Source organism: Aegilops tauschii, chromosome 4 (assembly GCF_002575655.3).
Source record: "Aegilops tauschii subsp. strangulata cultivar AL8/78 chromosome 4, Aet v6.0, whole genome shotgun sequence".
Classification (NCBI taxonomy): Eukaryota; Viridiplantae; Streptophyta; class Magnoliopsida; order Poales; family Poaceae; genus Aegilops; species Aegilops tauschii.
The window spans coordinates 487,256,626-487,277,921 of NC_053038.3; the positions used below are offsets into that span (position 1 = coordinate 487,256,626).

A 21,296-nucleotide genomic window follows, 5' to 3' on the forward strand; every position below is an offset into this window, starting at 1 on the left:
CACATCGACCGCTATCCAGTATGCATCTAGAGTATTAAGTTCAAAAGAACAGAGTAACGCCTTAAGTAAGATGGCATGATGTAAAGGGATAAACTCATGCAATATGACATAAACCCCATCTTGTTATCCTCGATGGCAACAATACAATACGTGCCTTGCTGCCCCTACTGTCACTGGGAAAGGACACCGCAAGATTGAACCCAAAGCTAAGCACTTCTCCCATTGCAAGAAAGATCAATCTAGTAGGCCAAACCAAACTGATAATTCGAAGAGACTTGCAAAGATAACCAATCATACATAAAAGAATTCAGAGAAGATTCAAATATTGTTCATAGATAAACTTGATCATAAACCCACAATTCATCGGTCTCAACAAACACACCGCAAAAGAAGATTACATTGAATAGATCTCCACAAGAGAGGGGGAGAACATTGTATTGAGATCCAAAAAGAGAGAAGAAGCCATCTAGCTAATAACTATGGACCCAAAGGTCCGAGGTAAACTACTCACACATCATCGGAGAGGCTATGGTGTTGATGTAGAAGCCCTCCGTGATCGATGCCCCCTCCGGTGGAGCTCCGAAAAAGGTCCCAAGATGGGATCTCACGGGTACAGAAGGTTGCGGCGATGGAATTAAGTTTTTGGCTCCGTATCTGGTAGTTTGGGGGTACGTAGGTATATATAGGAGGAAGAAGTATGTCGGTGGAGTAACGTGGGGCCCACGAGGGTGGAGGGCGCGCCTCCCTACCTCGTGCCTTCCTGGTTGATGTCTTGACGTATGGTCCAAGTCCTCTGGATCACGTTCGTTCCAAAAATCACGTTCCCAAAGGTTTCATTCCGTTTGGACTCCGTTTGATATTCTTTTTCTGCGAAACTCTGAAATAGTCAAAAAACAGCAATTCTAGGCTGGGCCTCCGGTTAATAGGTTAGTCCCAAAAATAGTATAGAAGTGTATAATAAAGCTCATTAATGTCCAAAACAGAATATAATATAGCATTGAACAATCAAAAATTATAGATACGTTGGAGACGTATCAGTGAGGCGCTCGGTGATCTGGCCGGAGAGGTTGAGTTGGAGGAGCCAGAGGAGGCCATGGTGGGAGGTTTCTGGCAATGGAGAAACTAGATGAGATGAAAGAGGTAGGCTCTGATTACCATGTGAGAGAACGTCATACCCTGCCTAGGGCGACGGCTTCGTGTTATATAGGGTCGGGGCGCAACTCCCGCACAGCGTACAGAGGTTGATTACATCGTTGGGATCCTGACTTGAGACCCAAGGGATAGACTAGAGAGATAGAGATAGTTACAATAGATAAGAGAGAATCACAACTACCCTAGTCTACAGCTTCGGTTGACGTGGACTCTTGGTCGAACCCATGCGTCAACTCTGTCGTGGTAGATACATTGCTTAACAAAGGCAACACCTGACCGGACTTTCTAGATTAACAGAATAGAGAACGTGTACTTTTTATTAGGGGGATAATCGGATAAAGCATATAGTATCTGCAAACGACTTGGTGTATAGGGTGAGCAGTATATTCTTCTTTCCAAGTATTGCTCATCCACAACAGCCATCATGCTTTTCTTTAAAATGGTTCCAGCTTTTCACCTCATTAAACAAAATCTTCCTCGACATACATCCAGCCATCATGACAGCTTCAATATAAATTATCTGATAGATCCATGGGATCGTGTAGGGTAGGATTAGATCCGGTGAACCTACCTTCTGCTTGTCCAGTCGAGGAACTCCCGGTGCCGGCCATGGTGACGGTGGCCGGTGATGGCAGAGAGTGGGCGAGGTGGTGGAGCTTCCCGTGAGCACCGCGCTAACCCTAGATCGATAGGGATTGTAGGTGGGGATTGTGGCAGCGATTAACCTCGTGAGTCGTGCCCCGACCCCACCTCTGTTTATATAGCGCGGGTCACAAGGGCCCACCAACCATGGTTTGGTTGGGCGCCCCCGATCAGAGCGCGAGTCAGGGGCCCGTTCGACCCGTTGGGTTCGAACGGGAGAGAGGTCAACCTAACATTATCTAGTTAGAACAAGACTCGAGGATCTACTCCCTCCTTTTCTAAATATAAGTCTTTGTAGAGATTTCACTATGGACCACATACAGATGAATCTAGATGCATTTTAGAGTATAGATTCACTCATTTTGCTCCGTATGTGGTCCATAGTGAAATCTCTCCAAAGACTTATATTTAGGAACGGAGTGAGTATTTCTGAAAATATCATGCAATACAAAAGCATCGGATACCCAAGATGCGATCACCAGCTAGGAAACTACAGTATTATCTTATTGACCTACTGCAGGAGGTGATGTTTCAATTTGTATGCAAGGACAAATGCTTCATCCATTCAATAATATATAGTCACTGTTGCAGCATTACACTGAAACTTTGCCGTAATGCCTTCTTATGATCCTTAGTCTTAATTCATACGATAGTTTCAAATTTATATTAGTTTTGGTACTTTATTGCATCTATGTCATGCAGGTTTTAAACCGGCTATGTTCGTAGGCTGTTCTTTAGATAAGCCTTAAACAGGTCGTGAAGTAATGAACTTTTCTTAAGATGAAATTGTGACACTAGATAGGTTAATTAACTATCACTTGATTCGCTAAAAAAGATCAAACACTTGATTCACTTCAACATATACACCTAAGTTGTTCTGCATCCAAGCAAGTTCGAGGCCGAGGTAAGAGTATTTAAGTTTCATGACCTTCTGCAGGTTCAGTTTGAGCTTCTGTAGTAATAACCACATACTGTTCTCAGAATAGCTCACAAGGAGCACACAAGTATGCTTATCGAATCAAGATTAGTTAAGAACCTTAATTCACCACAAATCAAAGCTTTCAAATTTTGGCTTATGTGCCTCGAGTGTACGAGGATCCCACTAGAGGGGATCTCTGACATTGCACCATTCATTATGGTAAAACTAGAAAATGGTGCACCACATGTTCCTTTCCTAGACTACATTCAGCCCTATTTGCACGAAGAGATACAGATAGTTCAAGGTTCAACATGAATGTGCATTAGTATGGAACTGGTTGGGCACAGGACTACTGTTGTGTCAGCGCAGATTTGAGATTCAGATACCAAGCTTCTTGACAGGCACTCCTAAATTCTCTATGTGAACATCAATAGAATTGTGAAATTGCTTACCAGCAAGCTTGACAGATGGGAGTGTGTACTTGGGCATTTCCTTGCAGGGCGCGCCATTGATAGTACTGCTGCTATTTAGATTGCCATTGATCCTGTGAAAATGTGAGGCATGAGCTAACCAAGCACATTTGTGTGGCTGCTTCTTTAAAACGTTCTTACTGCCAGCAATCAACAATTTTCTCCAATATGTTCCATCACAAGTTGCATCCTTCTTTACCAAGGCTCAAACCCGAGAACAGCATAGGCTTCATGTTCTCAAACTCAATAATCCAGGCAGGATCAAGGCCCATGTATATCCTTGTATATGTTCAGCTGAGCAATACAGAGAAGACTGATTTGTTTTGACCATTCACGTTTCCGTGAGAACAACAGGAAACTGAGGACAAATATACTGGCTTCTGACGATGTAGCTGAACCAGACACTGGCAAGGGAGTATGGTGCTTGAGGGTCAACGGAGTTTCAAGGGGAGGAAAGTGGCATGTCCTGGTCCATGACCATTAGAATCCTGTGTGCGTATATAGAGATTATGTATAGGCATTGGGTAAAAGACCAAAGGTCAATCAACTAGAGGGACCGAGCATCCTATATTCACCCGATCTTGGTGAACTGACAGTTGGATCTAGTCGGCGAGTAACTTGAGCAGTGGAAACATTGCTTGTACTACTTCTAGCTCCTGTTGCACGGTATGCTCTTGGCGCACTGATAGTTGGCACTACATTCAGTGAGGCTCCAACCAAAGTATGTGCATGTTGGTTTTGACTGGCAGTATTCTCAGGAGGAATCTGGTTGCCAAGAGAGAGGCAGCCTTGGTTCGGCCGCTCCCTTGCAACCTTCACTCCAAGGGCATTTCCCTCCAGAATCTGCAGAAATGCAGAGTGAGAACCAGATTCCCGGACGGAAACTCAAGCTGACACTGAAAACCGACCAACTGTTACACTGACCTGCTTGTTGAGGGCACGTATCGCCTTGTACGACTCCTCGCCGGTCGCCATTGTGACAAAACCAAATCCCCTCGAACACGAGGCCCCTTCTCGGCGCTCGTAGACAACTCTTGCATCAACCACTTTGCCATGCTTGCTGAACAGCTCCTCCAGCCGAGGGTTGTCCACCTGACTCGGTAGATTGCATACGAATATTCTGAGTGGGGAACCAGGTTGACGGCGAGGGGCGTCCACCCGGGCGTCCCCTCTAGGAGCTGCGATTTTTACAGTCAGAGGCCTGCCATACATCCCCTGTAATGTCCGCACGAAAGGTTAATCAGCGAAGCTCAATGCATAATATTTCTAGTGTTTAGCATATGAACTGAACAACGCATGACACATTTCTACAGGCTCAAAAAAATAATATAGATTAAAGAACACTCGCATGTACATGCTGCATAGCACCTACGAATGAATGAGCTAGTATACAAGACTAACAGAATGAGAAAAGGATGATTAAGCTGGCTTGAATTAAAAGTTATAAAATAAACTAGCCCCATCAAGGCATCAAGTTGCACAGTATACTCACAGAGCCATGATAGATCGTCACAGCCTTCTCAGCCTCCTGAACAGTATTCATGGTGACAAACCCAAATCCACGGCTCTGGCCTGTTTCTCTGTCGTAAATGACCTGCACATTTCATGCATTTTAGAACAAAAAGAGAGAAAAAAACATAACCAACAAGCTGCGTCCCAACAGTAATGATGAAGAAGCCGATGGAACAGATTGCCTAACAAATAGATGAGTAATGATCCACACAGCTTGTAATCAGCAACCTCTCCACCCAGCACAAGCATCCTTTGAAAATTAAAATAACACCATCGAGCAGCAGAGTGTAATCTAAAGATATCATACAGGAACGTTACAAAGCAGCCAATTAGACTCCAGCAGCTTCACCCCTTGAGCTTCAACTATGCATAAGTCTAGTCATGCTGGTGGTGAGCGATCTGAGGCATTTTTTCACGTATAGTTGTGTGGACAGACAATGAAGAGCTAAAAAGCTCACCTTTGAGAACAGGACGGCCCCAGCACGTTGGAAGCTTAGCTTGAGTCTCTCATTGTCAATGTGGTAGGGTAGGTTCCCGACGTACACCGTGGCCCCCTCCGGCACATTGGGCTCCGGCAGGTAGCCACCTGGAGTGGTGGGGTAAGTAATTTGAGCAGAGCGAGCATTGCTTGAAGCTCCTGCCGCAGGGTATACTCTTGGTGCACTGACAGTTTGCTCCACGGGGCGAGTAATTTGAGCAGACTGAGCACTGCTAGTACCTCTTCCAGTTCTTGCTGCAGAGTATGCTCTTGCTGCACTGACAGTTGGCTCTACTGGGTGAGTAATTTGAGCAGACTGAGCACTGCTAGTACCTCTTCCAGTTCTTGCTGCAGAGTATGCTCTTGCTGCACTGACAGTTGGCTCTACTGGGTGAGTAATTTGAGCAGTGTGAGTGCTGCTTGTACCTCTTCCAGCTCCTGCTGCAGGCTGTGGCCTTGGTGCACTGACAGTCGGCTGTACTAGGCGAGTAACTTGAGCACTGTGGGCATTGCTGGTACCACTTCTTCCAACTCCTGTTGCAGAGGATGCTCTTGGCGCAGAAACTTGAGCAGTGTGAGCGTTGCTTGTACCTCTTCCAGCTCCTGCCACAGGGTGTGCCCTTGGTGCACTGACAGTTGGCTCTCCTAGGCGAGTAACTTGAGCAGTGTGAGCACTGCTTGTACCACTTCCCTCTCTTGGCGCATTGACAGTCGGTGCTACACTCAGTGAGGCTCTAACTGAAGTATGTGTGTGTTGGTTTTGGGTCACAACATCCTGAAGAGAAATCTGATTGCTAAGAAAAAGGCGGTCGAGTGACACCATTGCTGGGTGCACAGCAGTTTCTGTTTCTGGATGAGGCGCTGGAAGATTTTTGCACCTGAATGCCTCCCTCAGCATTTTCCATTTGGTTTCCTTATCCATAGCATGACAATGATCGCCAACCGAGAGACCGTTACCCCAATAACTGCATGGAGCTGGGGCGTCGCACACAAAACAGTAGCACTGCATTTGGAAATAGGCAATGAAATGCCATTTAAAACAAACATACTCTCTACTCTGCTTGATATAATCATTATGTATCACATCCCCAGAAGCATCAGGGAGTGGATTGTTCATAACTCACCATGGCACAATGCTTCTCGTGAGAGGTAGCGCCGAAGGGCATATTGGAACATAAATGGCGCGAGTGAGGGAAGTCACGGCATGCTACCTGCAGAAGCATATATAACCAATAATGAAAATATGATATTGCAGGTAGACAGAAGTAGCATAGGTTCTACATAGAAGCTCCTAAACTCTGAAATGTCTTTTGTCAACTTTGTTGTCAACTAAAACATACCACAGATATTCATAGACAATTAATACGAGCAGATAAGCATGGAAGAATTATGTTACAAGTTGAATAATGCATCTTTAATAACTTGCAATAAATTCAGTTATGCTTATCACCAAATTCAAATTACGGTGTGCTCTCCAAATCACTTTGCAAATCGATCATGTCATATCTCTACCAAAAATGCCCTGAAATATAACAAGGAGGTAATGCTTCTATTGTATCCACAAAATCAAATTGCAATTCCGGAGATCAAAATGCAAGGAAGCCAATACCTTGCCTTTCTCCGCGACTATCTGCAACTCCTCATCCGAGCAGCCATCCTTCTCATCATTCACGGCGACCGCGGCGAAAGGATCACTGTCTAGAATCACGCAGTCATCATCGTCGTCGTCGTCGTCTTCAGCGCCACCGGCCATGCCCTTCTGCTGCGGTGGCGCCACCGCCGGCGAATTCCTGGCCACCGGGAGAGAATACTCCATGTCCATCATGATCTCCATATCCCACGATGTCCACCCAACCATAGAAGAACACGAGCACGGATCGCCCGCCACATCCCGAGACGACCCCGTGCTCCCAACCATAGAAGAACTCGAGCACAGATCGCCCGCCGCCGCCGGCGAGTTCCTGGCCACGGGGGACAGGTCCTCCTCCTGGTCATCAAAACGCAGCTCCCTGTCCACTGGGGGAGACTCCTCCATGCCGGAGCTGACCCCCACATCCCGCGGCGACCCCGTTCTCCAAAGCTGAGAAGAACTCGTGCACAGATCGCCCGCCACCGCCGGCGGGTTCCTGGCCACGCGGGGCAGGTCCTCCTCCTGATAATAAGAGAATAGCAGCTCCCTGGCCACTTGGGGAGAGTACTCCATGTCGGAGATGATCTCCGCATCCCGCGGCGACCCCGTTCTCCCAGCCTGAGAAGAACTCGAGCACAGATCGCCGGGCCTCCTGGCGAGGATTCCAGCAGACGGACGCCCCCGGGGAGCCAGGAAAACCTGAGCGAGGCCGCAGAAACCCTGAAGAAGGCCGCCGCAGCAGCCCAAGCTGTCGCCGCCCGCCATGGATCCGGAGCCCCCAAAGGCCGCGCTACCAGGGAACGCCTCCGGGACCACGCACGCCCAGCCCGTCGGGGTTGCTCAATGGCTTCTTACCGACGGGAATTCGACGGCGATTGGGGGGCGAGGAGCTCAGCCTGCGGCGCCACCATGGCCAGCACCGTCTCTAGTAGACTGACTCCCGGTAAGATTGTAAACGGAGTACTGTACTGAGCAACGCATTTGCTGTCCCTCGTTCGATTGAAAAAAAGAAGATTTGTTCAGTCGATTAATGGAAGACAGAGCAGCAGCTCGCCGGAAAAGGAGCTGGGGGTTTAGAGGGATGAGCGGCGGCTCAGTGGAGGTGACAGCGTGGCGGCAGCACCGGTCACGGGTGGCGGGGAACGGCGGTTGGGCCAGCGTCGGAAGTGACGCCGCAGAGAGGAGGAGGACGAAGGCCACGGAAGGAGGACACAGGGGAAAGTGACTGAACTTTGAATAAAAAAATTCAGGTAAATGCCGTATAGGTGCTCCTATGATTGATTTGGTTTGATGCCACATGTATGCTAAGAGCAACTCTAGCAGATCTAGTAAAACGCCCGTCTCGCAAAAATTCCGGCGAATATGCGGCCTCGGCCCAATTTTCTAGCCAGAACAGAGCACGCATACTTGCCCGGCCCGCAAAAATTTTTGCCGCAGCCCGCAAACCGCACGCCCCGAGCACTATAACTGCGATTCCGCGACCCTTTTGCGGGTCCAAACCCTATCCCCCGCCGCCGCGAGCCACCCGATTCCCCTTTCCCTCTCCATATTTCTCGCCGCCGGCAACCACCCGCCCTGCCTCCAGCCGCCATGTGGGGCCGAATGTGGAGCTCCGGACGCGGCTCCGGCAGCAGATCCGGCCGTGAGAGGGACCCGGAGCGCGAGCGGCGCGTCCGGTCGGACGGCGCGAGGAAGCGCGGCGCCCGGAAGTGGACGAACCACGGGATGTCGCGCCGGCTAGCTTCAACCGCCGCGAGACGGAGGAGTACGACCGCCGGCGCGCGTCCTTCTCCTCCGCCAGGTCTTCCTACGCCGGATCCTCCCCGTCCTCCGGCGCGGGCTTTCTCCCCGTGAAGAGGGAGTGGTCGGACGACGAGGAGGAGCCGGCGCCGTTCGCCTTCGTCCCGGTGAAGGAGGAGCCCGAGGAGCCCGCTCCGCTCGGCCGCCGCGGTCGTCGGGCCCGAGGACTACGTCGCGGACTTCGACGCTGTTGCTGCCGCCATCGCCGAGCGGAGCGTGCGCGAGGAGGCGAAGCGCCGGCGCCACGCTGAGGAACTCGAAGCCCTCGAGTGGCGGCAGGCGGTCGCCGACAACTTCGCCGCCAACGAGAAGTCTGACGAGTGGCGCCGCATCCGCGCGGAGCAGACGGCGAAGTACGTCGACCTGTGCAGCTCCGGCGAGGAGGATTGAGCGTCGCTCGACCTCCACGGCGTCGTCCATTTTGCCGCGACCTCGCCGCCGTCAGATCCGACCCCCTCTACTACTAGTTAACGTAGCATGTAGTATGATCTATGCTTAATTTGTTGATCATGTAGTATGTATGAACTCTGTAGTATGTGATGTGATGAACTATGTTTGTGTAATTTCTCCCGCGAAAGTGTTTTTTTCACATTATGCAGGTTTAGATACAGTATCTGATCGGCCGCGCATGTTTTCGACCCGCAAACGCGATTTTCGTGAAACCGCAAACGCGTTTTGCAGGTCGAATTTTTGTGGGGTCCGCTAGAGTTGCTCTAAGGGCCCGTTCGAGGATCCACCAGCTCCTCAAAATACGCGGAGCTGGGGAGCACCGTTTCGGCCGCTCTGAATTTTCTAGCCGCAGCTCCGTCCGCTCCGGGAGCGGAGGGCCTTCGAACGGCCCCTAAATATTGGCTATTGGCTAGTAATTGGTTGATTACCAACTTCTCTTATATCAAACTCATAAAAGGTTGCTAAATTTTAGCAATTATACTTTTATGAGATGTTGATTTGCTAAATAATCAAATGTCGAGCAATACATAAGCAAATGTATGAGTATGGTCTTACCTCCTGCCGAAGGGCCCCGACGTGGGTAAACTCGTTGGTTCATGCCTTCCATCTCGATCCATTGCTCGCATGCCTCTCCTAAAAATATATCGTCCTCGACGGTATTACGGGTCACAAAACACCGACAGTTGACATGTCAGGTAGGGATCTATGCGTGTTGACCGTTGTAGCGGATTTGTATGGCTTCCTTAACCCAGGTCGACGGGGGCGTGATGGATCAAGAACTCTTCCTCTCCCCCCTCCACCTCATCTCCAACACGACAGAGGGACGGATCAGACCTATTCTCTTTCCCGAGGGTCAAATCTTTTGCTTCAGCGCGATGGATATAAAATAAGTTAATAATTATAAAAAGTAATAGAGATAGTAGATATTAAGGGGAGCCCTTCTTTGGATGGTTCATGTTTGTCAAAAGAGAACACACACACAGACACAATCAGACTACTGTGTTAGTTGGGAGCTCCCGAGCGTTCTCAGAGTTTAGATCATTCTGGCCGTTCGATCGATTTCTTGATGCGTTTTCGGCCGTCGGATCGAGCGCCCGAATGATCTGGGCCGCCGGATCATAACCGAAGCCCTGTTGCAATGAATAGTTACCTCCCGTGGTAAATATCTGCTACCACCGTCAGTAAATTCAGTGCCCCGCCGAGGGCATTATTGGAATTTCACCTACCCCTTGCCACGCGGTTTCCCTCGATTCATTGCTTCATCCCCAATCGGGTGAGACCTAGGTCACCTCTCTCTCCTTTCACGTCTCTCTCTCTCCCTCACATCTCTCCGCGCCGCCGTCGACGTGAGGAGCGCCATCTCCATCCCGCCTTTTTCCTCCTTCATCCTCCCTTTCTACAGCGCAAGCCACGACCTCTCCTGTGCGCCTCTGTTTTCCTCCCCGTCGGGACCAGGCAGAGGAGGAGCGGTGCGAGCCACGGAGATGACGAGGTGGTCGAGTTGCCTGTGGCGCCATCGCCGTACCTCACGGCCCAGCTGGAGGTGTGTTGGCTGCAGAGACGACAGAGGTCTCATTCGCTCGCTCTCTCGCCGCCATAGGAGGAGTGTGCGCAGGGGGAGTGGCGGGTCAAGATCCGAAGACGGCGGGGCGGCGACCAGTCCCGTGAGGCCCGGCGGCGAGCAGAGCTCCTTTTGCTGAGCACCGAGGGGTCGAAGGGTGCTCCGGATCCGGATCCGGGCGAGGTGGCGGCCATGGACGAGCTCGAGCCCGGGCGTGTGCCTCCTGCTCCCCATGGTCTCGCTACCGCTCCCCCCTCCTTGGGCTCTGTTCGTGGAGAGCAGCGGCCGTTGTGGACAAGGAGGTACACAGCGAGCTGCCGATGATGGGCACGCCGGGATGAGCTCTCTGGCAGAAACACGCACCACGCCCGTCCACCTCTCCACCACCATGCGCCAGAGGGAGAGGGAGAGCCCAGGCCCCGAGCGTGGGTTCTGATTTTGGGTCAAGTTTGCTTGAAGGTAGCTCCTCTCCTTTTACTCTCTTCTACACAGTATGAGTTTATCATGTGCCCAGTTCAATTTCAGAGTATTAGATTCGTTTAGTGGTGTGCGGGCTTCTGATCTGGGATGGTTCTGCTGTCTGTGGCAGGATCCATAGGGGGAGGACTGTTCATTAGTAGTTGACTTACAAGCTGCAATGATTCAGTGTTCAGTGGCTGAAATATTGATTAGCGGAGTAATCACATAAACTCTGAATATTCCAATGGCCTGCAGCCGCATTGGTAGGAGGGTGCCTTATGGGCTATTCATAACCTAGCTTCAATACGGTTTTTACTCACCATCTGTTCAATTAAGTTGCTGACTAGCTCTTTAGATAGTTCAATGATTTGCACCGTTGATAAAATCTACTTTGACAGGTTAGTGCGACGAGAACGTATCCAGAAGTTTCTCTGCAGATAAGACGCTTAGCAATGGCTGTGGGAATAGCTCAATTGGCTAATCCATGTATACTCTTTGTTTATCATCAAGTTTAGTACTTCTATGGAGTCGAACGGTAATAGCTCAATTGGCTGCATGTGCATCAATTAGAGCTTTCATTACATTATTTTGCATCAATACACTTTGTCGTATGCAGATTTGTGCATCCTCTAACCAGATCAATCTTTATTTGATGCAGTTCTCTGTGATTTGAAAGAAATTGATGTCTCAAGATCAATTAGCATGGCCTTGGAGTAAATCGGCTGGTATGCAAGTATGACAAGTGGATGACACTTTCAACATTTCTTTCTCCCGTCCACATGTGCTTGTTGGTCCAGTTCTAAAAATTTGCTGCAAGGTTTCTATAATACAGATTAAAGAAGTGTCAGGTGGCCATTAATTGCTCATCTTAATTTCTCTTTATTATCCATCTTAGTTTCAATCAGGGTAATGCTTCCATCTCTATCCAGATCATGTATATAATTTGTTCGCTGACTACCAGATACTGGAACTTCTGAGAACCCCTCTCCAACCCATGTTTGCAAATAAAAAGCTTGCGGCTTGGGAGCATCTCAGAATTTTTATCTCGACCTTGCAGTAACTGAGTCTCTATCGGTACCTTTCTTTTCACTCTTTGTTTCCACAATCACACATTTTATCCTTCGTTTGTTCAGATGACCTGATAAATTATTCCAATGTATTTGTTCCAGGCACAAAATGCAATTGAATATCTCAAAGTAATGGAGCATTTGATCAGAATGAAGATTTAACAGTCCTAGGTACCAGATCCACCCTTTAAATTGATTTGTGAATAACACCTCTTTACAATATCACGCTGGAACTTTTGGAGAGCTTGTGTGCTATAATACTCATTTTTGGAAATTTTAGATATATTAACATTTAGAGGAAACTTCACATATGTTTACATTCTAGGTTGTTTTTCAGGTAAAGGAACTGAGTGAGCACTTCCATGTCACCCCGAATGCTAGGTGCTGCTCTTGCATGCCTCTTTTTCTTGTTTTGCTTTGTTCCTATTTTGCTATAATTATTGTTCACGGAGTTGCCATTATTGCTTCCTTAATTCTTCCTGAAGAAAATTCCATTTGCACGTGCTTAATTTCGTGTTATCATGTGGGCTGAAGCTATATACAAATTGAGCTATGAAATAGCAAAAATTGGATCTAATCCTCACTTGTCATAGTTAGTGTGAATCAATTTATGTTGCACACGTAAGTATTAGACTTCGCCTGTTATATTTTGACATTCAATTCTAAGCATTTGTTTGGAAGAATGTGATGACCGGGATCAAATAGTTTTAAGGTGTTTCTGCTCTATTTTACATTTTACAATAAAACACATGTTAGTCTAATATTTGTTATTTAGTGTTCATTGGAAATTTCTACATTTTATAGCAAACAATTTTTGGTCATTGACGTTCGCCTTCTTCCTCCAGCGGCTCCTGAATGAGGGGTACGAGTGTGTTAGCGAGGTAAAAGGCTGAAGTGACAACACCTCTGGGACTGATCCCCAGTGCACAAAACTTCCATGGTGGTGTGTGCAGTTCCAAGGCCCACTTGAGCTACTCTTGGTGATGTCAGCGGGTGAGGTTTCTCTCTACCTACGCTCTGTTGGCTCTGTTGACAGATATTGATTATCTGTAGATATGAAAAGCCTCCTCCTGTGATTTTACTTCCTGTTTGGTTTCTCCAGCTAGGTAAATGACTGATTTTATCTGTAGCTTCATTTTGGTCCATTCGGTAGTTTATAGCTCTGCCGCTGAAGGTAGGTTGTCACACAGGGGTTCATGCTCACATTACTAGGATTAGGGAACCTCGATCATTTTTCCGAAACATGCACTACCCCTCCAGTTTCATGGCATGTCATTTCAGCCATAATTTTGTTGTAGGTTTGCATAGATAAATTAGTAGCACTCGTGGTTTCAAAGTGTGTGTTTCATGGGTATTAGCTTTGTTCAAGAGTCATAACTCTAATTACATTTTTTAGCCATAATTCTGATGTATGGAAATAATCAGTGATTCTTTCTTCTTTATCTGGCCATAATTCTAATAGGTTAACTGAGCCATCAATGCGCTCTTCTTCCTCCCCAGCCGCCTCAACCCCGCCCCCACCCCCGCCTCTCGCCTCTCGCGCGCGCCGCCGCCATCGCCTTCCCCGTCCTCCCTCGCCGGGACATCGCGTTCCCGCTGTCTCCACCCCCGTCCCAGGCGATTGGGTTTCGAGGTATGGGGTTGTTTCACCTAGCGATTTGTTAAATCAGACCGAGCTTCACAATTTTGGGGTGTGCCGGTGTGCCCACGTGGCACGCCATCTTGATCCGCCGCAGTTTGGAGAGGAGTGTTATTGAGCAGAATTGTAGATATTCCCTGATAGGATTATACCAGTCTCAGGATAAAGAGTTGGGCCCTTATTAATTGTGCAGAAATTTAAAAAAACTTATTGCTCAATAGTTTCGCACTATCCTATTCAACAAGCTGTACAAAAAATTGCCGGGGGAAAACAAAATTTGACTTTAAGATGCAGATTGAAATCCATCAGGCGCTTTGACTTCTAGGGAGCATTCATGTGTTGTCCTATGGTCTGTTAAACATCATGATATTCCTGTCTAATGGAATAAACAAGATAGTATTCTTGAACAAATGCTATACACAGACTCGTTGTATGCCTCATTTGCTTCGCCTTTCCTGCTTAATCTCTCACAAGTGACCTCTGCTGCTCATACTTTCGCCTACTTAATGCATGCATAAGTCTACAATTCTTTGTGTATATAGTGAAATGGGTGTATGACAGGTTCTTTGTTTTCAATTTTGTAGCTTAGGTACTGGGATCTTCTTTGAAGTAATTGAAGCTATCCTAATTGACAAACTAAATTCAGTGGGTTATACTGAGAATCGATACTCTGCTCAGCTGTATTTTTACTGAAACATGGCATGTTGTTTTTGTTACTCGTACCAAGGTTCAGGACCTTGATAAGTTGGTTGATGATCCATGTAGTTTTGACTTACCATGATCTGAATATGTATGTCAGTATATCTCTAGATCGTAATTGAATATGTAGTTTTGGCTAAATGACTGGGATGTGTATGTCATGTTTAATTGAATTTAGATGCTTATTCAATCTGAATTTAAATGTTTTATCACTCGCCAGGTCTTTGTTTGTGATTTCTAGGGCTGTAAACTGTAATTAATCATCTTCATCTGTTGTCTATTATACTACCGCTGGGCTCATGCACTTGGAATTCTTTGCCACCTGATAATTAGTGAAGGTAGTATATCTCTAGATCGTAATTGGAGTGCCAACACTTCTAACAGCTGGGTGAGAAATTAATGCTTAATTATCCTTTATTTAACTTTATGCTAACACATTAGATTATCTGGTGAAGCACATGTTTCATCTTGCATTCCCTACTTGTACAAACTGTAGACGGACAATACATTAGCTCTAATCTCAGACACTGATTAATTAACTATATTACTAATCGAAGAGCCTGCTGTTTCCTGGGAGCTGGTAATACTACTGGCTTACTCTTTGGAACCTTCGGTTGATCTATACATGTGTAGCTATAGCTGCTTTTCTCCATGGCGCATTTCGTGTAGATACGTAGAGATGTTGATTAGTAAATGCATGCAAACTGAATTCTGTATTAGTTTCCCAGCCAGTAGCATCATTGAAACGGCGGTTCTTCTCCATGCGAGTTAAACGAATTGCTTGGGTGAGATTTTGTTAGGATAATCTCAGAGGTTGCTAGCGATCAGTAGAGTTACTCATAGTACTAATACATGTGCAATTTTCTTTAATTAATTTTGGTGCTTCTCCTGATTGAAGATGGTCGTGACCAATTTTAGAACTTTAAAACCCCATTAAACATTGTTGGTATGAATTGGGTTTGGAAAATACTCGATCGAGCAGCTCCTTTGTTCTACATTTTGGTTCAGCCTTACACACTTCACCGGGTATATGAATTTATTTAGATGTATGTAGATACTTAGGCGTACTGGGACCCACTGTATTCCTTTTATTTTTGTAACCTCACATTGAAATATCTAACTTTTTGTATAATGGATCTTTTCAGAGAATTTCCACGGCACCTAAAAAACAAGAGTTTCAATTGTATAAAGAAATCCATGTGTGACAGAACCTTTACACAAGGTAGCACGCGGATCTGCTTTGCTTCACATGTTATCGTCCCCGTGCCTAGGGTTTCCGATTGATGTGCTATTACCGCACGTGTGACGATGGTCGTTTGTGGTGAGGCAGGAGGGCAACAGCGTCGACATGGCAATCGAGTAACTCCTAAATGCGGAGAAGCAGTGTTGCCTGGCTGGCGATGTGGCCAGCACTAGGAAGGACATCGTCGAGCTCTCCTTCAAGGATGGCGCCTGGAAGACGCTTAACTACCAGATCGTTGTCCTCTCTAAGAGGAGGAGGGCCAGCTCAAGTAGGTACAGCTAGCCCACCACAGCTCGCTCCTCCTCCCCCCTTCTCTATTTTGTGTTCGGTTGCCTCAAACTTGATATTGTAGATACTATTTAGATAATTCTAAATTTATGTGGTAGAAATATGTTCAGAGAAGGTGCGCTCAGATAATTGGCTGGATTAACTCTAGATTTAAGTGGTCCTTTCGAGGTTTTTTCAGTTTAATCATGTAAACCATGTGCTGGTATGTTTCAGTCCTTGTGAAATGCATCATTTATGTGTATGAAAGCTTTTAGAATATCATAAAAATGTTCAGTTTTAGTGTCCAGTTCAATACCGATCCCCTTCTTGCTTTTGTTGTGACCATGGAAATCAATTATCCTGTGGATTGACTATGCCTTGCTTACCTTGCATTGGGCTCATTTTGCTGATTGGTCCGGGGCTCGATCCGCTGCTCATCCAGTCTCCGTGCCCCTGCAGAGAATGGCGTCACCTGGGAGGACGGCAGCGGCGTGCCCGTGTTCGCGGAGTACAACCTCGACGAGCTCCGCGCCTCCACCGACGGCTTCGCAACGGACCACATCGTCTTCGAGCACTACGAGAAGGAGCCTAACGCCATCTACCACGGGCCCTCTTCAGCTCTGGCACCACCGTCGCCATCAAGCTCTTCTACCGCTCCGCCTGGCCTGAAGCACGCCAATTCATGGTTCGTGCCCCTTGCTTTGGTTTGTTTTGCTTCGCGGGGGGTGGATCGTCACCTCGTATGCACCAGTGTTCGACTGGCCTCTGCAACGGAGTCTGAACTGAATTTGGCTGTCATTTTTTTTGGATGCACAGGAGGAGGCTAGGGCAGTTGGGCTGCTGCAGAGCGTTCGCTTGTCCAACCTCATCGGATGATGCTACGAGGGTGGCGAGCGGCTGCTCGTTGCTGAGTTCATGACGCATGATACCTTGGCAGCTGTGATTCATAGTGTGGTTAGCGTTTGTTAAGTTTACTAGCTCCTTCATTGCTGATGGGTCGCTGGTTGTAACACCCTGGGAATCATGCTACAGTAACCCCCTGTGATTAAGCTAATCATGTTGCTAAACAGGGCTTGATCACATTTGAACCACACCCTTGTCAAACTCCTAGTTCAAACTTCAAATATAATCAAAGTGGAAAATAAAAGTTTTCAAAAATTCAAACAGAAATGTTCAGTGGGTTCTAAATAATACACTGATAATTATGGTGGAGGAAACACATTTTTATAAAATGTCTAAATACTTTTAAATGAAATAAAACAGAAAAGGAAATAAACAAAAAAGAGAAAACAGAAAACAGAACAAAGAAAAAAAAAAGGAACAAAAGCCCCCCCCACTGGACCTGGCCCAACTGGGCCACCCCAGGCCCAGCCGGCCGGCCCAACCCCCCTCACCTTATCCCCTGCCCCCCCCCCCACCGACAGCCTCGCTTCCCCCCCCCCCCCCCCCGAAATATCTCACCCCCCCGGTCTGGATCGAGGAGGAGACCGACGCCGTCGCGCTCGACCCCGCGCCCTCGCCTCGCCGGAGCGCTGCCTCGCCGGCCTGCCTCCTCCTCCTCGCCGGCCTGCGCCTCGACACCGCATCGCCGTCGCCCCCGTCTCCCCCTCGACCCCACTGCCGTGACCCTGCATCCCTCGGTGAGGCCACCGGCCTCCGTCGCCCGCCCCTCTCCTCTCGGTCACCGCCGCCCCGCTCGCGCTCCGGCGCGCCCAGACGCGCCCCGCCGCGCCAGCCCACGCACGCGCGCCCGCACGGCCTTCGCCCGCGCGCGCCCCGACCGCGCGCCCGCGTCGGCCACGCCCCGCCTGCCCCCCCCCCTCGTCCTCGCGCACCCCGAGCTCCTCCGCCCGCACCGATGGTCCCCGCGTGCCCCTGGCACTCCCAGGACCCCGTAGAGCCCCACGCCTGGCCTTCCCGTGCCTCCCATCGCCGTGCCCGTACAACCCCGAACTCCGGCCGCCGCTAAGCTCACCGCCGGTGCCGTTTCCGGCCATCTCCGGACGAACCACTACCACCATCCGGCGCGGATCGTCTTGGCCGTTCGAACGCGACCAAGCGCGCGTGAAACGGACCCCTGTGGCCGAAATCCGGCCACGGCCGAGGCTCGTCGCCGTGTACGGGCTCGCCGGAGTGCCCTCCCGCCGGCGTCCGACCTGGCACACCTGGGGGCCACCCCCTGGGTCACTGCCAGTGGGCCCCCTGGTCACCTGTTGACCAGTTGACCTGGTCAACTGGGCTGACTGGGCGGCCCCAGCCACTGACGTGCGGGCCCCGCCCCTTAAAATAAATAATTAAAATGATTTTATAATTAAAAGTAATTAGATTAACTAATTAGTCACTGACATGTGGGGCCCATCCCTCTAATTATACTGTTAGTTTAGTTTAACTAAATGTTAGACTAACAGAGGCTGACATGTGGGTCCCACTGGACCCACCTGTCTGGTTTGACTGGTCAGCCGACCAGTTGACCTGCTGACGTCAGCATTACCTCATGCTGACGTCATAATTCATTTTTCTGAATATAAATAATTCCAGAAATTCAAATAAACTTTGAAAATTCATATCTTTTAAACCGTAACTCGGTTGAAAATGTTTTCTATATGAAAGTTGCTCAGAACGACGAGACGAATCCGAATACGCAGTCCGTTCGTCCACCACACCTCCCTAACCTATCGAACTAGCAACTTTCCCCCTCCGGTCCGTCTGTCCGAAAACGTGAAACATCGGGAATACCTCCCGGGTGTTCCCCCCCCTTCACCGGTACCACCTACTGTCGCGTTAGGACACCCCTAGCATCGCTCATTGACATGTCACGCATCGTCATGCTTATGTTTGCTTTGTATTTACTGTTTCTTCCCCCTCTTCTCTCCGGTAGACTACGAGACCGACACTGCTGCTGCCCAGTTCGACTACGGAGTCGACGACCCCTCCTACTTGCCAGAGCAACCAGGCAAGCCCCCCCCCCCTTGATCACCAGATATCGCCTACTCTATTCTCTATACTGCTTGCATTAGAGTAGTTTAGCATGTTACTGCTTTTCGATATTCTATCCTGATGCATAGCCTATCCTTGCTACTACTGTTGATACCTTTACCTGCAATCCTACATGCTTAGTATAGGATGCTAGATTTCCATCAGTGGCCCTACATTCTTGTCCGTCTGCTGTGCTATACTATCGGGCCGTGATCACCTGGGCGGTGATCACGGGTATATATTTATATACTACATACATGACACATGTGATGACTAAAGTCGGGTCGGCTCGTAGGAGTACCCGCAAGTGGATCTTTGTGGCGGAGCGACAGGGCAGGTTGAGACCGCCTAGGTGAGAGGTGGGCCTGGCCCTGGTCGGCGTTCGCGGATACTTAACACGCTTAACGAGATCTTGGTATTTGATCTGAGTCTGGCCATTTGGTCTATACGCACTAACCATCTACGCGGGAGTAGTTATGGGTATCCCGGCGTCGTAGTATCAGCCGAAGCCTTCTTGACGTCAGCGACTGAGTGGCGCGCGCCGGATTGGACTGGAACGCCACTAGGCTAGGTCTGCTTCCGGCCGCGTACGCAACGTGCAGGTGTGCATAGGGCGATGGGCCCAGACCCCTGCGCGCATAGGGTTAGACCGGCGTGCTGACCTCTCTGTTGTGCTTAGGTGGGGCTGCGACGTGTTGATCTTACGAGGCCGGGCATGACCTAGGAAAGTGTGTCCGGCCAATTGGGATCGAGCGTGTTGGGTTATGTGGTGCACCCCTGCAGGGAAGTTTATCTATTCGAATAGCCGTGTCCCTCGGTAAAAGGACGACCCGGAGTTGTACCTTGAGCTTATGACAACTAGAACTGGATACTGAGTAAAATACACCCTTCCAAGTGCCAGATACAACCCGGTGATCGCTCTCTAACAGGGCGACGAGGAGGGGATCGCCGGGTAGGATTATGCTATACGATGCTACTTGGAGGAATTCAATCTATTCTCTTCTACATGCTGCAAGATGGAGATGTCCAGAAGCGTAGTCTTCGACAGGACTAGCTATCCCCCTCTTAATCTGGCAATCTGCAGTTCAGTCCACTGATATTCCCCTTTACACATATACTCATGCATATGTAGTGTAGCTCCTTGCTTGCGAGTACTTTGGATGAGTACTCACGGTTGCTTTTCTCCCTCTTTTCCCCTTTCTATACCGGATTGTCGCAACCAGATGCTGGAGTTCAGGAGCCAGACGCCACCGTCGACGACGACTCCCACGGCACTGGAGGTGCCTACTACTACGTGCAGGCCGCTGACGACGACCAGGAGTAGTTAGGAGGTCCCAGGCAGGAGGCCTTGCCTTTTCGATCGTTGCTACTTTTGTGCTAGCCTTCTTAAGGCAAAACTTGTTTAACTTATGTCTGTACTCAGATATTGTTGCTTCCGCTGACTCGTCTATGATCGAGCACTTGTATTCGAGCCCTCGAGGCCCCTGGCTTGTATTATGATGCTTGTATGACTTATTTATGTTGTAGAGTTGTGTTGTGATATCTTCCCGTGAGTCCCTGATCTTGGTCGTACACATTTGCGTGCATGATTAGTGTACGGTCAAATCGGGGGCGTAACAAGTTGGTATCAGAGCCGACTGCCTGTAGGAACCCCCCTTCCACACTCCTTGGCCGAAGTCGAGTCTAGACATTGCAAAACTTTTACTAACATGGATGTGCGGCTTACGGGCCCACGTCGCCATTGGGTGGTACTAGGATCTTTTACTCCTCGACCTTTACTCTGGGACTCTGAACTCTCTTCTACTCGGGTTAAACGAATTTGCTAACTCTAACACTAGGATCCCGTGACCGCGTTCACCCCTAAGATGGATAAGCCATAGTTGTTTCTTAGAATAGTATTTTGAACAATTCACACACTGTCATTTGACTCCTTTGAAACGTCTTTGCTTTCAGATGGAAACCACGAGGCAGGTTGTTCGCCACACGATGGCCATTGGTGCCTCGGGATCACCTGCGGTGCTAGCTGAGATGATGACCTATCTGGGTTATCGCTGGCACCCTGAGTACACCGTCTACGAGGAGTACCAGGACTTTAACCAGGAGCAGTACCGTGCCATCGTCCACCTCTACTCTCGGGAGTACGACTCCACTACTGTGCTGCACACCGCACATGGTGTTGGTGTGACCATCGATATGGTTGTCCACGATGCAGCCTATGCTGCTCTGACACGTCTTCGTGGAGAGTATCGGGAGTTGGACACCTCCCCTTTCAGGCACATTGCTACCGCCTCTGATGTTGGTGCAGAGGGATACTATACTGCTGCCTACTCCA

General features: G+C 48.8%; 2 protein-coding genes across 22 annotated transcripts; one reads left to right on the plus strand and one right to left on the minus strand.

Annotated features, from left to right (window-relative positions):
- Nucleotides 1-2,732: 2,732 nt before the first annotated feature.
- Nucleotides 2,733-8,031, minus strand: LOC109738150 (uncharacterized). Its single transcript, XM_020297247.4, has 6 exons — nt 6,783-8,031; nt 6,298-6,384; nt 5,154-6,176; nt 4,676-4,777; nt 4,108-4,398; nt 2,733-4,026 (listed from the first exon to the last, which is right to left on the minus strand). Exons 1-6 carry the CDS (start codon nt 7,566-7,568, stop codon nt 3,727-3,729), a joined length of 2,589 nt encoding a protein of 862 aa, XP_020152836.1. The 5' UTR covers nt 7,569-8,031; the 3' UTR covers nt 2,733-3,726.
- Nucleotides 8,032-10,325: 2,294 nt separating this feature from the next.
- LOC109738149 (uncharacterized) lies at nt 10,326-17,293 on the plus strand. Of its 21 annotated transcripts, none has more exons than XM_073497107.1 (7): nt 10,340-11,073; nt 12,986-13,773; nt 14,364-14,424; nt 15,624-15,700; nt 15,809-15,993; nt 16,448-16,673; nt 16,805-17,255. In XM_073497107.1, exons 5-7 carry the CDS (start codon nt 15,849-15,851, stop codon nt 16,905-16,907), a joined length of 474 nt encoding a protein of 157 aa, XP_073353208.1. In that variant the 5' UTR covers nt 10,340-11,073; nt 12,986-13,773; nt 14,364-14,424; nt 15,624-15,700; nt 15,809-15,848; the 3' UTR covers nt 16,908-17,255. The 21 variants fall into 21 exon arrangements, 18 of the variants coding, with proteins under 18 accessions (XP_073353208.1, XP_073353209.1, XP_073353212.1 ...); XM_073497108.1 differs by having other exon boundaries at nt 12,986-13,246; XM_073497111.1 differs by having other exon boundaries at nt 12,986-13,138.
- The last annotated feature ends 4,003 nt before the right edge of the window (nt 17,294-21,296 follow it).

What these genes read in the sequence shown, in the direction of transcription:
- LOC109738150 (XM_020297247.4), bottom strand. Translation starts at nt 7,568, where the DNA reads ATGGCGGGCGGCGACAGCTTGGGCTGCTGCGGCGGCCTTCTTCAGGGT. An exon ending in GGGCCGTCCTGTTCTCAAAG is followed by an intron (nt 4,778 to 5,153) that starts GTGAGCTTTTTA and finishes TGAAATGTGCAG; the next exon opens with GTCATTTACGACAGAGAAAC. An exon ending in TACGTGCCCTCAACAAGCAG is followed by an intron (nt 4,027 to 4,107) that starts GTCAGTGTAACA and finishes GCATTTCTGCAG; the next exon opens with ATTCTGGAGGGAAATGCCCT.
- LOC109738149 (XM_073497098.1), top strand. Translation starts at nt 15,849, where the DNA reads ATGCGGAGAAGCAGTGTTGCCTGGCTGGCGATGTGGCCAGCACTAGGA. An exon ending in AGGAGGGCCAGCTCAAGTAG is followed by an intron (nt 15,994 to 16,447) that starts GTACAGCTAGCC and finishes GTGCCCCTGCAG; the next exon opens with AGAATGGCGTCACCTGGGAG. An exon ending in CTGAAGCACGCCAATTCATG is followed by an intron (nt 16,674 to 16,804) that starts GTTCGTGCCCCT and finishes TTGGATGCACAG; the next exon opens with GAGGAGGCTAGGGCAGTTGG.